Source organism: Carassius carassius, chromosome 32, assembly GCF_963082965.1.
Source record: "Carassius carassius chromosome 32, fCarCar2.1, whole genome shotgun sequence".
NCBI classification, from domain to species: Eukaryota; Metazoa; Chordata; class Actinopteri; order Cypriniformes; family Cyprinidae; genus Carassius; species Carassius carassius.
The window spans coordinates 7,569,681-7,587,389 of NC_081786.1; the positions used below are offsets into that span (position 1 = coordinate 7,569,681).

Consider the following 17,709-nt stretch of genomic DNA (forward strand, 5'->3'; position numbering starts at 1 on the left):
GATCACCAAGAAAAATCCATAGCCATTACACTGTATGTGAGCAATCCTGAAGTCTTATTCTTGCAGCCAGCAGAGTAACTTGCTTTTTTTCCTGTTCATCACAAGCATATTTAGATGTTAAATTTCAGGCATTTTATAAAACCAGAAATACAAATGAAATATATATAGACGCTGACATGCTTTTCCTGATTGCTCAGTTCATTTGTGCCAAGAAAAAAAAAAAAAAAAAAAAACGGTCTAACCAGTTGGGGATGTGTAATTCAGCTGAATGTGTAATTCATACTGAAGTCTGCAGCACCATCACCTGCGCCGGCCTATCATCTCACCACCAGAAAGTAATGATTAAAGCTACGAGGGCTCAATTTGAAAGAGGATGTAATGACTATGTTGCTGCATATTCGTGTCTCAACATTGCATAAGCCTCCATGTTTTGTTTACTTGGTCAAATGCTGTTTGCTGGTTCCAGGGGCAGAAGTATTCTAGTTCACATAAAAAAAAAACTGCCATTGTACCCAACGTTTACTACTTGGTTGTTGAACGTTTACTAGTTTCTTAGTCTTCTATTGGATTTTTTTACATTTATTAATTTATTGCAGTTTTGATTTGCTTTAACTGTTACTGTAGCTCCTTCAGCTGACAAATCACATGGTAATCACATACCTTGTAGAAAAGTTGTTTTGAAATTCATCTTATTATAATACTTGAAGGAACAATTTACCCCAAAATAAACATCTGGTGAAAATTTACTCACCCTCAGGCCATTTTAGATGTACAGTAGAGTTTGTTTCTTCATCAAATAAGATTTGGAGAAATTTTCTCCAGTGGATCCTCTGCAGTGAATGGGTGCCGTCAGAATGAGAGACCAAACAGCTGATAAAAACATCACAATAATCCAAAAATTAATACACACCACTCCAGTCCATCAGATAATGCATTCTAAAGTGAAAGTCTGTGTATTTGTATGAAACAAATCCATCATTAAGAATTTTTAATTCATTTTTAATTTACAGTATCAACATAAAAATGGGCAGAAGCTACAGTCACCATGGTAATTCTTTGTGGATATGTGCTTTCTCTGTCTGTCTCGCTCTTTCTTTTGGCACTGTTCATTTCTTAAAATATCATTCATGCCGTTTTGCTGTCTGTTTTTCAGGACTGCAGTCCATCTGTCAGTTGTACATCATCTGTTTGTTTCACTTTCTCATCATTCTCTTCACTGTGTTTTCTTTACAGTATGTCCAGTCCTCCAATTTGGCCTGGAAGTCCCTATTACAGAAAAAACAAGGGAGTCCTGCTTCAAGGTAGAGTGACGTGTCTTACCGTATTTACACGCTTTGAACCATTTTGTCCTTTTTATCTGCATCAATTTTACTACAAGAAGGGATCTTGATTTATTTGCATGCTCTTTAGATGAGCCCTTCCATCAACAAAAAGCTCATATTCGTGTACCTGGCTAGCTCCTAAAGGAATTAGCTGGGTCGGTGTTTATTTGGTTTGTTTGCCCTGGTTTAAAAAGAGCTGCTTCAAATCTGAGACTGTTTTTCTACACTTCTTTTCAATGTGGCATTTGGATCCTGCCAGCCTTCAGTTGTTTCCTCTCTCTGTCTCATTCTGTAATCCTGAGAAATGTTTCCCTCGGTTCTGATGTGCACGTCCTTTTCCCTATTGTTGAACAAACTTGTTGAAGTGTCAAGTATTCAAAGAAAGCTAAATGGATAAAATTATTGTCTGTAGATGGTATGGTGCATCCATATGGCTTTCATTTACTCTCTTTTTACAGAAAAGGATATATCGTAATATATTGGGAATCAAATTAAAAGGCTTAAAGTAACAGATAATATGCTGCTTTAGTATGTAAGATTTTCAGTTATTGGAATATAACATTTAATTCATTAATAAAAATAAAAAATTCTTTCTTAAAATATATATATTTTTTCATATGGCGACATTATGCTTTCTTGAATTTTCCTCTTTTGAATGAACGGTATTTAATGGTAATATTGTGAATAATATTATTGCAATTTAAAATAACTGCTTTCTATTTTAATATCGTTTTTAAATTGTATTTCTTTGCTGGCAATCCTTCAAAAAAACCCATTTCTTAATATTATTAATGTTGAATTTAGTTTTGCGGCTTAATATTTTTGTGGAAACATTTTGAAGCATTCTTTTATTGATATAAATAAAAATATTTTGTGACAATACAAACGTCTTAATGGTCACTTAATTTTTTTAAAACTTGAAGGGCAGTCTATAAAATATTCCACCATTAGACGATAATGTGTATCTTACAGGGTTAGCGCTTGTTGTCTGCCTAAAAAACAAATTGTTTTGTACACAGAACCCTTTTAAAGTTGAATCCACGATAGCAAACCTTTTAAAACTAGACCTTGTGGCTGTTTCCTTGCTTATTTTAATAATGGCTGCAATGAAATGCCTTATTGCACTCATTAGCCTCAGCAGGCAGAGGATTGGATGGGTCGTTGTGCACTTTTCCTCAGTATCTTGGTCCCAAGCAATTGCAGAGTAAATGTCACGATAACAGTTACAGTGTTTTTAGTTTGTTTAGTCAATGCAAAGTAGCAGTAAGTAATGTTTTAAAGATAAAAGACTTCCTATTTATTACATGTGAATTTTGCTGCTTTTTATTGATAGAGGACAGGAAGTTATGAAATCACATGCCTGGTTCATGTGCGCAAAACATAGTTTTAATCAATTTAAGAGCAGTGCCTACTGTGGTCCATTGATACTAGTGGTTGACTTATTGACACGGACGAAATTAATTGACCAATGGCTTGGATTGTTTCACTTGATATACTTGATATTCTTGTCCTGAAAAATTCCTTCTTTAAATCTCTCCTTAGTATTAGCTGGATTCCCTCCACATGTGAATCACCTTAATCAGAGATTTAATTAACCTGGTGGCATTTAAAGCGGCACACTAATGGAAGTGTGGTGTGAGAGCTGTTATGATAAATATGTTTTCCATCCGAGGTGCGAGTGTGACACTCACAGCAGTCCAAAGCCCAGCAGACATCCACCTCCAAGAGCAACTTTAGCTACTAACTCACAGCCTGATCATTATTTTGCTTTTTTACATAAACCCCTGCACCATAATGAGTATCTGATGTGTGCAAATGATTGCCTGGTTATATATCATCACTCTCTTCAACATGCTTAAATGACAGAGAAAATCACAACACACCCTCTAGAAGAGCAGCTTTTGAGCGCTGCATCAGGGGCCGTGCAGGCAGCGACTTGTTCGGTATAATTGGCAGTTAGCTGTGTTTTGTAAACTCTTTTGTGGCTGTGATATTATCAGACGCGTGGGGAGGCGACAGCGATACACCTGCAATGGCTGCCACGTTTGTAGGAGGGGCATCTGCTGAGCTCAGAAGTTCTAGCGCACACTGACGCACATTTGCACGTACTGTACTGTGCCCTTCACATCCTTCTTTCTCAGATATGCCATTAAACATTAAAGTGAAAGTTTCTTCTGCTTGTCAAGTCCCTGTCTATTGCATAGCTATTGAAACATCAATTAGATCTAAGATGCTAGCTTGATATAATTATCCATTTTGTAGGAAATTTTCAAAAGGCTAAAAGTTATTAAGGCTAAACAGTCCTTTTTAAGAGAAAGATGGATTTGGTATGGATTCAACAAAGGCAGGAGAAGAAAGTGTTATTTCAGAGATAACATTTATCAAGGAGATGTTGTTTTTGGTTTTGTAACAAATACTGAACAAGCACTGAAATTGTTGTCTTGCCGAATAGTTGAAATCTTACTGAGGATCCTGTGTTTGAAGATGATGTCTGAGGGAGTGCTGTTTGGAGTTTATGCGGAACGTGATTGACTTGCATCCTCATATATCATTTGAAACTTCATCTTGTCACTCTAAAGTATAAAGAGAATCAAATATTTAGATTTTTGTCGTCTTATACTCTCTGAGATGAAGATTTGCAGTGAAGTCTCTAGACGGACTAGCTGCAGGTCTTTTGACTATGGCTTTTATTAGTGACACAGGTCGATCACTGGCACATTGTCAGTTATGGCAGCCCAGAGGTCATTTAATTTCAAAATGGCTTTCTTTGAAGTCTACTAGAAACTTCATAACATGTCATAAATTGTAAGTGAATGTGAACACAGACTGGGGCATGCATGTGTAGCTTAGTTGGTAAAGTCAGCTGGAATTTCAAAGTCCATAATGTAATGTATTTCTGGGTGAGTATATTCTGTGTAGGGCCATCAGGAATTGATCGTAGCCTATTCTTATTTAGAAAGTTTGCTAAAGCAATGGCCACCCAAATAAATAAATAGACATGAAATATTGATTTGTTATGTGAGAAGAAAAAGGGATCAGAATAGTTATTTTTTAATTTCATTAAATTTTTACATTTATTTAATCAAAAAGTAAAAAACATTATTATCAGATTTTTTTTATTTCTTCAGAAATCGTTTTAATATGCTGATTTGGACTTAAGAAAAAAATATTGTTGCAAATGTTGAAAACAATTGTGCTGCTTTTTTTTGTGTAAATCGCAATAATTTTTTTCAGGATTCTTTGATAAATAGAAAGTTTATAGCATTTATATGGCGTTAGAATGGTATTAATATGAAATCAACTTTGATATTATAAATGTCTTTAATATGAGATCTTGCTCTAGCAAAAGCTTGTGGTAAATTAGTGTGCTGATCCTGCACACTGTGACAAGCGGTCCATATCCAGCCCTCTTATTGGATTTTGGCAGACTTTTTACTAACAGAAAAGACAAGCACAGAACCACACAAAGACCGAGAAGTTCTAACAATTATTTAACAAGGGATTACCAACGAGATTTACTCCTTCAGTTTCAATGCAAAACTGATCATTGCTTCCTCTTTCTTTCTGTCCTCTGTCTGTAATTTTCTCACACTCTCTCACAGCTAAGCACCTCTCACCTCTCACCCAGTTACCAGTAGGTTGGGATTGATTTGGTGATTGTGGAAGCCCTTTTGACACGATGAAAAAAAAAACAAATACCCCCCAACCCCCCCCCCCCCCCCTCTCTTTTGCTCTTTCCTGTTTTTTTCCCAGCCTCTTCGTGTTGAGTAGCGCGTCTGAAGTTCAAAGCCTGGAGAAAGCTGTGGTTGTGTTTAGAAATGCCGTAGAACACAAACTCTGCTTCTGTTGCTAAATTGGTGAAAGGAGGCTCAGTGATTTATAACTTTTTAACATAATTGTGGAAATCCCTCATAATGCTAGGGTGTTTGCTATGGGGTTCTTCCATGTCACATGAACCAAATTTCAAAAACTGAAATTGAATTGACTTCTGAGAGAAAGGTTATGTGCCTCGACTTGACCATATGTTCTGTGCATATTGTTTAGACAGAGGGAAACAAGATGCAAAATGCTAGTTTTAACATTAATTATTCTTCAGACATTCTACAGAAACAGCTGTATACAAAGTGACCAACATTTGGTTATCAACCCCTAAAATAGGTCATATTCAACATTATAAAAAAGTGGAGCCTCATTGAGATGCCCATATGTCTGGGACTGAATAATGTAGGGTCTTAAAAACGAAGATCCCAAAAGAAAACTTTATCGTAGTTTTTAAGAACTAGAACCTAAAATCATATTGCAATATATTTAATACTTCTTGAGTTACAGGCATGCAAACTTTAGAAAAATTATATTTATAGCACCCAGACAGGTATGTTCAATGCAGCTGTTTTGACAGAAGGTACATCACTAGTTTCAATATTATTTGTTCTTCAGACATTCCTCTTTAAAAGAAAATAACTCATATTTTTGCAAATTAACCCACATTTGGTTTTTGACCACTGAAAATGTGTACATTTTAACAATTTACTCCCGAAGCCATATTGAACTTCCATATCTTTGGAACTAAACCAAATAGGGCCTTAATAATGAAGATCCCAAAAGGAAAGTTTATTAAGACTCAGTATCTATCTTTAAGACTTCTTGAGCTACAGGCATGCAAACCTTGGAGAAAAAAAACTTGAAAAGTGCTGTTTCCCTATTTTTGAATGGTCACCAATACAACAAATATTCCTAAAGTCAACATATTTTACTAACAGACCTACCAATCTCTGTGTAAAAATAACATTATGATGCTGCCATCTTTCTGAAGTCATTTTTACCCCCTTGAAACTTGGCTTTGAATCTGTGAGTGACGTGACATTCAGCCAAGTATGGTGACCCATATTCAGAATTCGTGCTCTGCATTTAACCCATCCAAAGTGCACACACACAGCAGTGAACACACACACAGAGCAGTGAGCAGTGCAGTGCCTTAATCAAGGGCACTTAAGTCATGATATTGCCAGCCCAAGATTCAAACCCACAACCCTAGGGTTAAACTCTCTAAACACTAGGCCACGACTTCCCCTGAAAGCTCAGGTGAAAGTTGCTATTTTGACCCCTATCTACAAAATAGTGGATTACTGACTAATGGGACTAAATGACATTTAATAATTTGGCTTTCAACACTATACATGTCTGACTTTCTTCAGAAAAAGTATTCTCTGGTTGAGTTAAGGAAGGACCCTTGGGTGTTTCTAGGGTGCTATGTGGTTTCTATCATTGTTCTGGAAGGTTAATTAATGGTTTCTTCATCAAGATGCATGATTTGCTCATTGAGGTGCACATATATGAAGAGGTCAGTGTTTTTGATGAGGCATGACATTAACAATAAAGAGGAAGGAAGTCTTTTTGAGTAGATGTCCTGGTTACCCGGAGTGCACTTTCCCCTCTCTGTGACTCAATTTGATCTCTGAGTTGTTATACAGTAGTAAATTTCACTTCATGTTTGCACTGAATAATTCCGGACCAATAGGATTAGGACACAAAACATCCTTGATGTGCTTTGACATATTCACTGGAAGTGCATACATATTCTCTGGTCACGTCCACAATTTAAAAATAACAAAGAAATGCAGAATTTGTTTCGCAACTTAACAGTGCACAAACCAAAATTGTTAAAACTCTCTTCCCAAAAGCCGACTATTCATCATGTAGACAAGAGGATAAAATTAACTTTTGTTTTTGAATTCTGAAGAATTACACCGAGACACATCTCAGTTTTTCTCAGCCGCAACAGTTTGAAATTCAGGGGCTAAGTCACTCGCTTGCTGAGAAGAAAGGCTGTCAGCATTGGACGGAGCTGTGGAACTCTTTCGGTAATGCTTTTCAGACCTTATTATTCTCAACGCCTGCAAGTGTGCGCTGGAACGAGAACGCTGTCTCCTGCCTGCCTTACTGTCTTGCATGTTTCCTCTTTTATCTCCTCTTTGTTCTACGAAAGTTGTATCAAAATGGATGTGACAAAACTGAGTCGTGTTTTGAATATGTAGTCACGTCTAGTTTGTGTATGAGAGTGTGTGAATGTGCGTTCATGTCAGAGTGTGTCTGTTTATGCGCTATCCATCCTTTCATCCTTGCTCAACATTCCCTTACTGTAATGTTATTAGTGTTATTGGTAACCTAATTTGATAAATATGACATCACAGCCATATGTACATTAAATGAATAATCCAGGTTTAATACAAGTTAAACTCAATTGAACTATTTTAATTATTGTTAAAAATAATGTTTTTGCATTTCAACTCACCTCTAATTATCTTTTCTTTTTTAAGGGACGTACAATGGAAGGATTAAGGCCAATTTTAAGAGATTTAGAAGCAGAAATGTGAAGCTTATAATTTTATACAAGCACTTACATTATTATTATATTTTTTTCTGTTAAACTTGTGTTTTATATGAGCTCTGAAGCACAATAATTTAATACATGAATAAAATATTTTTCAGGCATTTTAGTATTTATAATGTTTATAATGTTACATAGTCGTGTTTTTTATACAGCAAGGGAATAAAATGTATCCACAAAAAGATATAAACTTTGACAATAATAAGAAATGTTTCTAAAGCATCAAATCAGCTTATTAGAATGATTTCTGAAGTCTGTAGTAATTTCAATTTGAAAATATTTTAAATTAGAAAACAGTTATTTTAAATTGTAATAAGATTCACTGTTTTCACTGTAGTTTTCTTAAATAAATTGCAGAATTATTTATTTAATTTTATTATTATTTTTTTTTTTAAGAAAAGGAAGGGCAAGCGGAGACAACTAATGCTGTTGATTGAGCTCAACTTGAACTGAACCCAGAACATTAATTTAAGATATGACTGCATATGTCAAACAACATTTATTTTAAATGTATTAAGTGTAACAATTTTGCATTTTGTGGGCTAACAGACCAAGATAATGTGAATGTAGATTGGCTTAATCTGCATTTTAACTCCAAAATAATTGTTTTTATCAGAACACATGGCTACTTTTGAAAATCTGTCTACAGAAATGCATATTTACAGTAAAAAAAAAAAAAAAAACAGAACACAGGCATAGAGAGTTTCTCTTGGCTGGAGACTTTGCTTCGGGGGATCAGGCTGAAAATGTTCCTTGTTCTCAGTTCACCTGCCATTCCTCAGATTTCATCACTAATAAATAGCTCCTGTGTCATAATTGTTCTGCATTTCTTCCTCTCTTTGAATTAGCTGAAAGAAAGAGAAACATTGAGAGAAGGAGTGCAAAGAGAGCACAATAGAGCGCTGTGTTGTCATGCCGGTGACATTACTTGTCTTCTCTAGAGGTAGATGCGTGAATTTTCATTTCAGTCATTCTTTCGTTCTCTAATACAGCGGCTGCTTTGAACCTACATGAGTCAGATGAGTGACTAAGAAGTCACATTGAAATGTATTCATCTCTGCCTCTGATGCCACCCCGGCTTACGATGGGGGGTCCGCTCTAAAAGCTACATGCCTTCCAGCAGGGAGAAACATCTGGGGAACCCTTGTCTCCTCATTTCGCAAGGTCCCAGCCAACATAAAGCATACTGTATAAATGTTAATGTAGAATGGGATTCACATTAAAATCTGGAATCCAAAATTGTATTTAAACCTGAAAATGTTTTAGAAGTATTTCAACGAAATAAGGTAAGAAAAGGATTGTTAATAAGCTATAAGTAACGCCCAGTCAGATTTGATGTGCACTTACTGCACAAATATACAGTTTCTCGCTGTTTCAAAACATGCATACTAGCCTTCCTTTTGCTTCTCTGATTTAATAAGCTTTAAGACTTCATATGTATCTATTTCATGACAATAAAATGAAATGACAGAGAGAAAGAATGAGGGTGGAATAGATTGGTTTGAGCGAAAGAAAAAAAATCCTGTCTGTAGTCTAAAAAAGTTCAGGATTAAGCTTAGAACTTAATGTAGCATTAGTTGTTTTTTTTATGACTGAACAATGATGTTGCACTAATTCTGTGTGGGTCATCACCTCCAAAGCCAATTCTCCTTGTCAATTCAAACTTTCCACTTGGGAAAGAGAAAAATAAGCGGGAGACAGACATAAACCAGATAGGACAGAACTATAGATATTAATCAGGACAAAGTCTTTGGTCTTCAGAGGCAGTGAATGCTCATCTCTGAGACTGACGGCAGATCATCTGTTCTTTGCATTGTTTCCTCGCCCATCTCTCAGACAGAGTTTCGTGGGTGTTGCGTCTTGCTGAGCAAATTGAAATCGTCTAGTGGCATGGCTCATGCTATTTGTTCTGTGGAATGTGTAAAGTATATTGAAGGATGCTATTGTAAAGCTGTCCGCACTCAACAATCACTGTCCGTCCCGCTGTAAGGGTGCTTACACCACAGTGGTTCAGGCTGTAGGATTGCAAAATGACTAAAGAAATCTAATAGTGTAAGCATGATGGTATAAAACTGCACATTTCTTATCTATTACCACCATCTGCTACTTATACCAATGATAGAAATAAGCACATAATTGCAAAAGTTGTTGGAGAGCGTTGCTATTATGTGAATATATTGTATTGCAATAGGTAGCACTTCAATGGTAATGTTAAATCAAGACTAGTTAGCACATACTATAAAAGTTTGGAATTTTGGAAAAAATCTTACTGATCTCAAATTTTAGTGTATGTAATTGAGATATTTCATTTTGGTTACGCTTGAATTGGTTACAATATAGATGAAAGATAAAACATATACATTTACAGTAATTCTACCCAGCATGTATATAGAATGCTACCTGAGAGTGAGAGAAAGAGAGGGGCCGAAGAAAAGAGACAGACAGCAATTGTTACAATCTTCTTTTATTCCTTCCTCGACCATGTGACTTAAAACTAAATCTGAGAAACTAAACAAACTGACAAGTCAGCAGATTGCAGCTTTCCCCGCTGTACTAAAACTGTGACAATCAGCACTCCCCCATTGTACTGTATACACATCTTGGCCTATAGCCTTGATCACTATCAGCACCTCTGTGTCCTCATGAATTCCAAATGGCCCTTTTGTTGTGGAAGACAGGCTTGGGACAGGAAAGTCTTTGCTCCTCTTCTGAGGTTTGTCTGAAAAGATTTGTGTGGATTTTCCGTGCGCATTATCAGAGATGAAACACGTATAGCGCTTTGTGCTGCTACATTGACGTGCCCTTCAAAAAATGTCTTGCTCTGTTTTATGTCCGCTTTACTGAAAATGCCAAAACAAATAAACCATCCGTGGCTTCAAGGTCTTATCTGGACGCGTCCCTCGGGTTCACCTCGTTACTCTCGCGCTCTCTCTGACTGCTCACAGGGGCTCTGAGGTCAGTGGCAAGTGGATTTAAGTGTGACGATCACACAGTAAACTGACCTGAGAACAGTCTGGCTCTGAAAGTCATAGTCTATGTTATATAAAGTGCATCCTGATTTCTCTGCTTCCTCACAGTAACTTCTATAAATACACTCTGAAGCCATGGGCTGTGTATTATAATATTACACCGATCGTGTGTATGTCAGCATCCACATTTATAGTCGCCACCATGCGTCTGGTTTCTATTACCGGCTGTAAACACGCCTCTGAAAGCCACCACTGAGCACAGAGCGCTATTTCCTGTTTTAGCCTCGGCCTTTGCATGATATACTGTTCTCGAGTGTGTGAAATGTGAGCAGTTGTCATGGCGACAGCAAGCCCCGGCCAAGGGAGCAAAAGGAAGCAAGAGGAAGGAAGACGTCCGGAGATCTTACATTGAGTGCATGGTGCCGAAGAACTCACAGAGACGTCTTTAAGAGCTGTTTAATTATTTATCCTCCTCGACTCAACACACCGGGCAATTTTACAGTGCAAAGCCAAAAATAAAAAACTGGAAAAAGTCTGTGCCTGTCAGCTCTTCATTTTCTTGCTTATCATTGTGGGCATCTGTAAAATGAGTTTTAAAGGGATAGTTCATCCAAAAATGGCATAATGTACTCACACCTTCAGTATATGTTGTTTGAAATCTGTATGACTTTACTTTCTTCTGTTGTATAAAAAAGATGAATGGTGACCTGGACCTGTCAAGCTCTAAAGGTGACAAAAAGCTAAATTAAAGGAATTGTTCACTCAAAATTTCAAATTTACTCACACTCAGACCATCCAAGATGTATACGAGTTTGTTTTTTCATCAAAACAGATTTGGAGAAATTTTGCATTACATCACAGTGAATGGGTGCCGTCAGAATAAGAGTCTAAACAGCTGATAAAATCATCACAGTAATCCACAAGTGATCCATTCGACTTTAGTCCATCAATTAATGTTTTGTACAGAGAAAGTACAAAACATTGTACTGTGTGTTCGTAATAAACAAATCCATCAGGGTGTTTTTAACTTCAAATCATTGCTTCAGGCTAAAATACGAGTCCTCTATCCATGATATTGCTTTGTACATTGTGATGAAATGCTAAATTCCTTCAGATCTGTTCTCATCTACATTTTGGATGGCCTGAGGCTGAATAAATGCTCCTTTAAATTAGTCCATATACGTTGTGCACCATAAAGTCTCATCATTTTTTGAGGTGAAATTAGCTGTATATTACTTCTATCAGTTTTAAGATAAAGAATTTCCGATTTTAAAATGTAAAAACTCACTAATTAATTGAAATCAAATTAATACTAATACAATAATAATTAATACAAAAAAAAAAGAGATATTCATATCTTGCCAAAAATATGCCAAATAATATTTTGTTAGGTTACATGTATTAAATTAAAATAATTAATTTTCCAAATAAAATCTTTTAAGACAACCCACATGTCATCTACTGTTATGGTGTTTTTGACATTTTTGGAGCTTGATAGCCTCTGATCACTCTTCACTTTGGAAAAAATCAGCTTGAGCATCCTGCTAAATATCTCCTTTTGTCGTCTGTGGAAACAAGAAGCATTGGAAGTGGTTTGGAATGACATGTAAGTGGGTAAATATCATTGTGAGTGGGTGCACTACCCTTTTAAAGACGTGTGGGAGAGGATTGTCCAGCATGTGTGTATTTGTGTTTAGCTGGGCTAGCAGAGGGGGAGGACAGAACAAGCGCACTCTACTGTTTTAAGCTCTACTCATGCGTGTGGAGGCCATTAGAGGCTCATAAAACACACAGACGCTAGTGGCTTATCTGCTGGGTTGTGGAGGGCAGCATGAGGACGGGGTCATTATGAGAAGGGCGTGTCCCAGAGGGGGCGAGACTAACTGGTGTCCACACATGTTGAGTGTCTCCATAGTGTTTGATCCCGTTCGGCTGATGTGTGTTCTGCTCTGCCACACTGCCCACAATCCTTGTTTGGGGATATAAAGACAGAAGGGGGGAGAAGAAGAACTGTTTGAGTGGACGCTGTTGTAGCAGTGGCTTTTCACGCTCCACTAGCATGTATCGACATGCACCAAAGAAAAGAGAGAAAACAACACATCTCCCTCCTGTGGGGTACCGCTGGGTAACTTAACACCCCACACTCATAACAAAAAATGAGCTGAATTTGGAGTACTGATGGTTGGCTAATTTGCCCACCCAAGTGTGTGTGTTTCGGATCTGGCTATACATGTGGCAAAGAATTTACTGAAACTGTTTCCTCCCTTTTAGGACATCAAGAGAAATTAAGATTAATGTATTTGAATTGCATATTAAAATGCACACCATTTAAACAATTTTTGACAGATTTATCAGATTTATCATATACTTACTGTTAATAAAACATGAAAGCACTTATGTAAATAATCATATTTAAAAAAAAATACATTTATTCAAATTGCTTAGAATCAACATAAATCTGTTCATTGTGAAAAAACTTATTCAGTTGAAAAGAATGGGTAAAATGTTTTTAAATATGGCTAGCTTTTGAACAAGTAATATTCAGTTATTTAAAATATATGATATTGAAGCAAATTAGATTTTTTTGATGATAAATATTGTATATAAACTTGGTTTCTTAACTGTTTTTTTTTTTTTTTTAACTTTTTTTTGTTAAAACTGCGTAATATTGCGTAGAGTGTATAGAAGTACAGCTATATATATATATATATATATATATATATATATATATATATTCAGGTACATCTCAATAAATTAGAATATCCTGTAAAAGTTAATTTATTTCAGTAATTCAACTCAGATTGTGAAACTCAGGTATTAAAAACATTTTGTGCACGCAGACTGAAGTAGTTTAAGTCTTTGATTTTTTAAATTATGATGATTTTGGCTCACATTTAACAAATACCCACTTATTCACTATCTCAACAAATTAGAATACTTCATAAGACCAATAAAAAACTTTTTTAGTGAATTGTTGGCCTTCTGGAAAATGTTCATTTACTGTACATGTACTCAATATTTGGTAGAGACTCCTTTTGCTTTAATTACTGCCTCAATTCAGCATGTCATGGAGGTGATCAGTTTGTGGCACTGCTGAGGTGGTATGGAAGCCCAGGATTCTTTGACAGTGGCCTTCAGCTCATCTGCATTTTTGGTCTCTTATTTCTCATTTTCCTCTTGACAATACCCTATAGATTATCTCTGGGTTCAGGTCTGGTGATTTTGCTGGCCAGTCAAGCACACCAACACAATGGTCATTACAAATATGAATACGACAACTGTAGCCAAATTCCTTTACACATCTGTATGCCTTTTTTTGTATTTATTTTATTTATTTTTTTGATAATTTATATTATAATATAAACCTCAAAGTCAGGCAAATATAAATATTTATATTTTTCAGATTTTTTCTGTGGCCAAAACAAAAATTATATTTCATAGTCCGTAAGATTAGCTACTGTATGTGTGTAAGCATTTGTATACATTAGCCTGTTAAAGGGTATATTTAGGGGTGGAGTAGAACTACAGTGAAATGTTTCTGACAGCTAGGTGGCCCCCTTACCAGTGACAGGACAGGATTCATTTAGCAGCTAATGTGCCAACTGTAAGCCCTTAATCTCTGAGCACTCCCGAGGCCTACGCACCGCCACGGGGCCTGAGGCGGGCACCTGAGGGAAATTACTGGCAATTTCTGCATATCAACACGGACCACGTGATGGCACCCACACAAACACGCTCTTCGTGTTTATTCATCACTGTAGCGTCGAATGCCTCCGAGCTTAGTTTATAGCAGTATAGTAGAGTCTACATACCGAAGTAGCTTTAATATTATAAAAATGAAGAGGCCGCACACCAAAAAACTGTATGTTTTTCTGTTTTTAGCTTGCAGTAGTTTTTAAAAGCACTTGGATTAAAAAGTGCTCTGATGTGTGTGTGTACTATAGATTTCGCCCACTGAAACAAAAACAACACTAACTTTAGGAGTCTAACTGGGTTTATAGCCCCCCGCTTTTCAAGTATTTCTGCCCCTCTGTCTCTTTCTCTCTCCTTCTCAGACTATTTTCCTCCCTCAGCCTCTGATATCCAACGTCTATGATCGGCTATGCTTGCCAACACTGTGTATTTTGGGAAGGAATTTTGTGTTATTTACTGCGCAATTAGACTTAGTTGTTGCTGCAAACAAGCAAATCCCCATCCACATCATTATAAAAATGGTAATTGACCTTTCACAGGGGTTTGTGATTTTTTTTCTCCCCCAGATGGAGGGATGTTCCTCTACTATGACTCAATGCTTAACTGGGACAGCTGCTTTTGTGGATTCTGATCTGATGATCTATGCAATCGATTGTATGTAGCAATTGCAACATGAAAACGACAGATACTGTCAGACACTCTTAAAAATAAAGGTTCTTTGGAACAGCATGTGGGCAACTAAATGATGACAGAATTTCAATTTTTGGGAAGACTATCCCTTTAAGAGTGTGGCGAGACCCCGCATAGTGAAATGACTTGATTTATTTTGTTTTCAAACTTGCATACCTCAGCTTGACCTCAACTACAGGTTTATTTGTAAAAACGCTGGTTGTGATGCTGAAGACGTGCCACTTAAAAATGCTTAACCCCGGGGCCCTTGTTAAGTTTGCGTGCCTGACAACGTGTGCTAAAATCTCATCAGAGTCTAGCACTTAAATGAACGCTGGGTCTCCACCCTGTGAATAATAGATATTCTTCAAGCACGTCAACATGTTCATTTGTCTGAAGAATCAAAGGAGAGCTCACACGGCGAGCCTTCAAAACATGCGCTGGCATCCCGCCTGCCTCTGTTTCACGCAGCTGGCGCTGATTTAAAAAGAGCGTTCGTTTGCTCGCATCTGCTTTCTGTCGGCGGGAGTGTTGCGTAACGTTGAGACACTGTGCGCTGTTTATCTTTACGGCCTGACCTTGCTCCTGGTCACCGGGGCGAGAGGCGGGATCTGAGTGAAATGCGAACACTCAGATGTCGGTCTGGGTTGCCATGGCAGGCTGGTAAATAGTTGTGAAGCAGCGAGCGGAAGATAAGTCCCTAAGGAGGTCCCTTGTCACTGTGTGACCTACAAAGGGCCCTTCGATCTCTGCCAGTGTACTGACAGCAACTCCTCCTGAAATGATATCCTTAAACGGCATTTTGTTTGGATTCGGTTCTGTGCCGTGGCAGTCGCTGTGGCTCGATGAACAAAAAGGCATCTGCTATTGAACTCGGTTTCTGTCTCTCAAGGCTTTATGCATGTGATGTATGCACTAGCCATCTCGTGTATTGGGGCTTTTATTTGGCCGTGAAAGGCAGAAGGACTTCTCATAGCAACCCGGGAATCCATCAGCACAGCCGAGTGCTCTCTGTAGCGTGTAGGAGAATTGTTTAAGACGCCGGCATCGTTTTGCACCGCTTTTCCTGCCTCAATGCCTCAAGATAGCAGTGTATCACTTGACTGCTCCTTCCTTTTAATTCCAGCTAATGCTGACATTTATCATGCTGCAACTATTCGAGCTGAAAACCGATCCCCTCAAATCCAATATACTTCCTATAGTTCGTCTGGGAAAAGAATTAAGCTAAATGCATGGGCTTTATTACACAACAGCAGGTGCCAAATTTACAGTACAGGGAATTTGTCATCTGCATTTCTCATCGCCTTTCCTCTTCCTTTCAGTGTCTGTCTGTGTGTTTATCTGTCTTTATCTCTTTTCTCACTGTGTCTCGCTCATTATACCCCGGAGGAGTGATTCCAGAGTATGCAGTATTAGATTAAATGAACAGGCATGTAAATGCTTGTTTCTCAGGCACATTTCTACAAGGCTGTAGTCACCATTAAGTCTTGCTGGTGTTAATCTGGACTCTTTTTTACTCACTGAATTGGATATTTATGGCACAGACATTCCTAGAGCTGATTTTAAATCAGGCGATATATGTTTTTCTCAGTTTTTAGTCTTAGTTCCTCATGGCTCCAAAATGAGTTCAGCACCAGAACAAAAGAAAATAAAGGGACAGGAATTTGTGCATTTTTTAAATTTAATGTATTTCATTTGGCTCCAAATTGCATGCCTTTTTTGTGGCTGCTTAACCCTTATACAGTGCGACTTTTATTTATTTCTTTTTACACAAAAGAACATCTATTTAAAGGAATTATTTTTAATTTCAATTTTACAATAATAATACATTTAGACATTTTAAATAATAGTGCAATCAATATTTTGTATTCATTAAATAATATTAAATTATTCAGAAAAATTTACCTCCCAGAAAATCTGTTGTATAGTCTAAAGACTAAAATTTTATAAATAATATAAATTGCTTTTATGGAACTTCTATGATTTTGTTGTTGTTGTTGTTGTTTTGCTTTCATTATAAAAGAGCAGAGTGATCATCCTTCAAAATATTTCCTTTTGTGTTCCACAGATGAAAGAAAGACCTAGTTGTAGGTTGAGGATGAGTAAATTAGGATATAATTTTTATTTTTGGGAATATGGTAGTGCATCTGAGATGACATCATAGCTTTTTAATGAAAATGTTGTCCTCATTTACACACCCTCATGTGGTTCCAAACCTGTATACGTTTCTTTCTGATGTTGAACACAAAATAAGACAGTTGTTGGTCACCATTGACCTCCATAGTAGGAAAAAAAATACTATGAAGTCAATGGAGACCAAAACTTTTTGATTTCCAGCATTCTTCAAATGACTTATTTTAGGTTCAACATAAGAAAGTAAATCATACAGGTTTGGAGTGACATGAGGGTGAGTAAATGTTTCAGCATTGAACTGACTCTTTAAAAGACAATTGACTTTATTTTTTTATTGAAAATCATCTCAGATCATCATGCTGAATTGATACTAATACACAAATAAGCACTGTTCTTTTTGGATTGTTCTCAATTGTGTTGCCGGTACATTTTACAACCATAAAGCTGAGGATTTTCTCACTGTATCACACTCAGATACAAGTCAAGCTTTTAGTCGGTCATTCTACATGACCTCTGACCTTGCTTACTTGAACCT

General features: G+C 36.9%; 1 protein-coding gene across 5 annotated transcripts in view; it reads left to right on the forward strand.

The window, feature by feature from the left end:
• Positions 1 to 17,709, forward strand: part of LOC132112561 (forkhead box protein N3-like) — an 85,869-nt gene that overhangs the window by 61,652 nt on the left and 6,508 nt on the right. For all 5 annotated transcript variants that reach the window (XM_059520086.1, XM_059520085.1, XM_059520089.1 and 2 more), the window contains exon 4: positions 1,234 to 1,301. In XM_059520086.1, coding sequence (XP_059376069.1) covers positions 1,234 to 1,301 — 68 coding nt within the window. The remainder of the gene's footprint in view (positions 1 to 1,233; positions 1,302 to 17,709) is intronic.